This window comes from Monopterus albus, unplaced genomic scaffold (genome assembly GCF_001952655.1).
Source record: "Monopterus albus unplaced genomic scaffold, M_albus_1.0 scaffold98.1, whole genome shotgun sequence".
In the NCBI taxonomy this organism is placed as follows: Eukaryota; Metazoa; Chordata; class Actinopteri; order Synbranchiformes; family Synbranchidae; genus Monopterus; species Monopterus albus.
Window position 1 is genome coordinate 2,028,107 of NW_018127978.1, and position 5,404 is coordinate 2,033,510.

General features: G+C 38.5%; 1 protein-coding gene across 1 annotated transcript in view; it reads left to right on the forward strand.

The window, feature by feature from the left end:
* The first annotated feature begins 2,688 nt into the window (after nt 1-2,688).
* The window catches only part of LOC109965199 (forkhead box protein P1-like), a 34,275-nt gene continuing 31,559 nt past the window's right edge, over nt 2,689-5,404 (forward strand). Inside the window, exons 1-2 of the mRNA XM_020609030.1 lie at nt 2,689-2,721; nt 3,412-3,577. Of these exons, the coding sequence (XP_020464686.1) occupies nt 3,438-3,577 (140 nt within the window). The 5' untranslated portion in view covers nt 2,689-2,721; nt 3,412-3,437. The remainder of the gene's footprint in view (nt 2,722-3,411; nt 3,578-5,404) is intronic.

The following is a 5,404-nucleotide window of genomic DNA, read 5'->3' on the forward strand; positions in this document are numbered from 1 at the left end:
TTCACTGATGACATGGATACCATAATCATACAGAACATAGTTGCATACCTTTATCCTTTGCTCGTTTCTCCTCTTCTTTTCTCTTTTTCCTAAATTGGGCACCTGACAGTTTTGACCTTTTTCTCTCCATCGCTTTTTTTTTTTTTGTTTTGTTTTTTTTTTGCTATCAACAATCAACAGATTTCACATCCCGCAACACTGTCACTCACGACCAGAAGTCAAGACTAAACCAATTCACCTTGTATTACCTATCTTTATTAGCCATTTCACACAATTTGGAAAAAACAAAAACGTGCAAATTATCGGTCTGTGTTTATAATATTATGAATGAAATGTGCATTATTTGGAAGAAAGTCAAGGTGTCATTGACTTAGTTTAGCCTACTAAGTGGATAAAATGTACTGAAAATTAACTAATGAAAATCAGTCTTTGCTTTTGAATTGTGGTTCAACAGAAGAATTTTAAAAAAGAAACTAATGAAACTGGCCTGGACAAAAATTATTAGGCTTCCATATCCAATATGGAAGCCTAATCATTACCTTTCGATTTATATTTTCTTTTTTGTGTTTATAGTTTCTCTTGTTTTGCTCTTACTTTTTTTTTGCTCTTATTTTCTATGTTGTTGGTCATGCATTTTATCTGCTGTCCTGTGAAGCGCTTTGGCCTCCTACCGAGTTGTAAAGTGCTATACAAATAAAGGTGTTCTGTGATTCAAGCTAGGGTTGTTTATAGGTAAAGGTGTCGAAGAAACAAAAGGCGAGGCAATAAAATATGGGTGACCCTTGTGTTGGTGACTGATCGGTACTTCTCAACTCAGTCATTTGTCACCAGTCCCAGGGCAATGGTGATCAAATCGTCCTCCGACACTACAGCAGCCGGAGGAGGGAAGTCATCTCTCAGTATGTCAAACTTATTTCTCAGCTCATTGCCCTGAGCTGAAGATGACCGTAGCGGAAAAACATTTCACTGCAGCTTGCCAACAATTCTCCAGGGTTCCGACTGCTGGAGAGTGGAGCTAACATGGATTTTTGGCCTACCTCCCTGCTACCTCCCTGCTGCCTACTGTAGGGCTATAGGTATTGAATAGGTCCACAGAAGCTTACAGGAGAAATTGCTAGAAACTAAAGTTTGGAAGAATGAAAAAAAGCACCATGTCCATTTACAGGAGTCAGTAATGTTTGAGTCAAAATAAGATAATTGGTGTTCTTCAAGAACTTAATTTAGTCCCATTCCTCAGTCCATTCCTTTCTTTTGTTTTCTGCACAATATATGAATTGCTGTGTGCGTCTTGTAGCATACCAGCTATAACAAACATGACGTGCATCTGTGCACACCATGGTGTACTGACCACTGCACCTGAATTTGAAATTTGCTTTGATATTCCAGATTAAAACAACAAATCAAATCTTTTCCTGAAATTATCAATTTATATTAATCCACTACCAAATATAAGAGATTGTTAAAACTCAAATGTGTCCTTTTACTGGAACAGAGCAGATCAATACTGGGGCACATGACCCCAGTAAAAGGGGTCTAACGATGCCTATGAAGAGAGGACAATTTTTTTATATTTACAATATTTGACCCATTTATGGCACCACTAATGTGGCAACATGAAAAGTGAAAGTGCAAGATACATTGTCTGCATGTAATTTGTTTATTTAATCAGTACGTAAGCACTACGTCATGGGTACTTTGTCTGGGGGGCGACAGTGGTGCGGTGGGTAGAGCAGTCATCTCCCAACCGGAGGGCTGAAGGTTCATATCTCAGTGCCTGCATTCCACATGTAAAGTGTCCTTGGGCAAGACACTCTTGGTAGGTACTAACCACTGCAGATCAAGAACACCCACCAAGACCTGCAGTGTGGGAGATGCTCTGACCCAGTCATCTCACCATCACAGTTTGGCCCTTGTCAAAATCACTCAGATTCTGACACGTGCCCATTTTCCAGCTTCCAACACATCAACTTTGAGGACTGAATGTTCACTTGCTGCCTAATGTACCCCACACACTGACAGGTGCCACTGTAACAGTCAGTGCTATTCACTTCACCTGTCAGTGGTCATAATACTATGTCTGATTGGTATACATTCAACACAGAACCATAAATCAAGCTTAAGACCTAGGTGCTCACAATCTGCCCAGACCTCAGCAATTAGTAGACCTAAAAAGGAAGCAGACACACCCATACACACCAACAAGCACAGCAGAAACACACACTAGACAGGCACATTGAATAAGGCACTGAATAGGGGCCATCATTGTAAAGAACAAGAACAAAAGTTATACTTTTCATTCATAGCAAACAAATATCCCCAAAATTTGCAGAATATTGCATATCAAACCTGATTCCTCAGTATCTCTTTTTCTAGCATCCCAGGCTTCAGTAATGACATGCACAGTTTATTAACTAAAACTGAGTCAGTCTAATTCAAGTCCTACAATAAATTCATGTTTCATGAAGGTGATAATTTTAAGTTTTTGTTTAGTTTCATATGTGTTGATTAAACTTTATGATCAATAGGAGGCTGTAGTTTGTACTGAATATACACTGAATTATACAGAGAGATGTTTCTGTTTTTTATTCTATTAGAAAACAAGTACATGTTTTATTTGAAATTGGTGTTTTTTTCCTTCTCAGTGTTGGAGCAGTATGGAAGGTATAAGGCAGAGACCATCAGTGCTGCGTCAAGTTTCTCAAACTTTCAGCCAACAACATGGTATGCAGACATTTTGGTGTCCTCAGCTCTACATCACCAGCATTATCATTCTATCTCACAACTGTTTTATGTATGTATTTGTGTTATTTATATATTTGTGTATTTTTATGCATGCTTTTTTAAATTTATTTTTTTTCCAGTATGCACAAACAATGTTAGCCTTGATATTTAAAAAATGGGTTTTGGAGATGATCATTCCCATATTGACACTTGATGGTATTTTCATTTTCTTAGACAGTAGAGCATCTACAGCATATTTTGCTGCATTTATTTCAGAATCAGAATCTGCTTTATTGGCCAGGTGTGGCCACATGAGGATTTTGACTCTGGTACATTGGCTCTCAATCTCTATGTACATATCCTCATGCAAGGGGCAAGTAAACAGTAAACCAACAAAAGGCTGTATAATATAAAAAAATAATAAGCAGTATTAACAAGCAACAACCAGTGCAAACAATGCAAAATAACCAGTATAAACAGGCAGTAAACAATGCAGACAGACAAAGGAATGCTCATTGAAATGACATAATAGGAATAAAGGAATAAAAATAGAGTACTTAAAAATAGAGACCTGGGCAAGAGGCAAGTAAACAGTAAATAATATAACAAAATGAGCAGTATTAACAAGCAACAAACAGTGTATACAGATCAAAACCCTACAGAAATGCTTTCTTGCCCAAATGTTTCCAGAAACTACTGCAGCTGTCTCCATTTGCATGAAAGAGGTGGATGCAAGCCGTTTTCATCAGGCCTCTTCACCACAGATGGGCTCCAATCCAAAGCAAAGCCATCATTCGCCCCCCTTGAGGAGAGATGGTCCGAAGCAGAGCTCCTTTGAGGCCAGGCTTCACGATGGGTGAGAGCCTCACATTTAAATGAATCAGTTCATCATAAAAGAGCAAGTTTGTTTGCTGTCAAATTAATGTTTGCTAAAAAGAGAGAGAGAAAAAACATGTTGCACTAAAAAGCTCAAATATGGCTGCACACTGGAATCAACATTTCTTTATGCTGTTTTTTTGCATCTGGGTTATATGTGTGTTTGAAAGGGGCATATGACCACTAACCCTTCCCTGAGGTGTTTGGGAAGGGTTAGTGAAGTAGTATAGCAAGGGCCCTGCAACTACAAGTGAGAACTAGGGCCACTGTTTCATCACTTAGTCAAACTATTTCTCAGGTGTTGGACCTCATTATGGTTTTGCCTTCTCATTGATTAAAAATATTATGTTACCTGATTCAGAGAAAGTAAATTCTTAAAATTCTTTTAACGTTCATCATACACAATGAACTACACCATTCCAAAACCCCCTTGTAAAAGAGTCCCTTGGTCTCAGTAGGGCTAATTATTTCCTGGTTAAAATTGTTAATAAATAAATGAATTAGTGAATGGGTGCATGGTAAGGAAAAGGATGTTTTTATTGTCATTTCAGAACATGTTATACATGAAGAGGAACAAAACTGTGTACTCACAAATACACATTTAAAAATAAGGGTACAAATAAAAGTATAATGACAAAGTGTGAGGATAAATAATACTAGTAATAGTGGCAGCACAGTGTTCAGTGTGATTGCAGTAACATCTGCAATAAAATGTGGAATTTATCAGCCTCAATTTGCAGCGGATTTCATCAGGATGCTGAACTTGTCAGGCAAGCATCAGGGAAGAAGCTCTTCCTCTGTCTGGTGGTTTTGGCTCTGATGCTGTGTTACCTTCTACCTACAAGCAATCTGTTAGTAGGATGGGTCCCTTGTGATATTAGAGGCTTTTTCCTGCACCTGCTGTTGTAAATACTGTATCACTGATAATGGATAGGCTATTGCTAATGATCCTCTGTGTAGCATTTTCCTGCAGTGACAGCCATCTACAACATAGATACAATACTTTGAAGGTCAAAGGTCACTCAAAATATATATATTTTTATTATTATGCAACATTTATATGATCAAATAAATTGCTTTAGATATTTTGAAGGTGGAAAGCTTTGTACAATATCAGAATATTTAGATGCAGTGAATTCATCAGCTGATACTGTAAACAAAATTAAAGAAGCCTGATTTTAATGTGCAACTCCAGCAAAACACAGACATTATAGAAACAGCATGTTTTCATGTAAAAGGAATGGTTTGCTATTTATCACAGCACAGTAGCTGACCACAGCAAAAGAGGTGTCTGTATATTTTTGTCCTGCCCACTGACATACATGAGAGGGTCAGAATATTAGGAACACCTCTGAATATAATGTAGTCCAGTACAACACCACCTTTAACTATTACCTCAGTAATTAACATATGTGAATCATCAGTGTGAATTCCATACCGGATCGGTCGAGGTCTGGGTTAACAGCGACCGCCACCAGTGCTGTTAACCTACAGGGTGCTGGCGGAAATTGGTGTTGGTCAATGAAGAAAAGGAGGCAGAAGGATTTGTAGACAGAGAGAGAAGAGGAAAGGCAGGAGTATAGGTCTGAGAATAGGGACCCTTAACGTTGGCACAATGACAGGGAAAGGTAGAGAGCTGGTGGACATGATGGAGAGAAGGAAGGTAGATATACTGTGTGTGCAGGAGACCAGGTGGAAGGGTAGTAAAGCGCATAGCATTGGAGGGGGATACAAACTGTTTTATTATGGTGTGGACAGGAAGAGAAATGGGGTAGGAGTGATTCTGAAGGAGGAGCTCGTGAGGAAT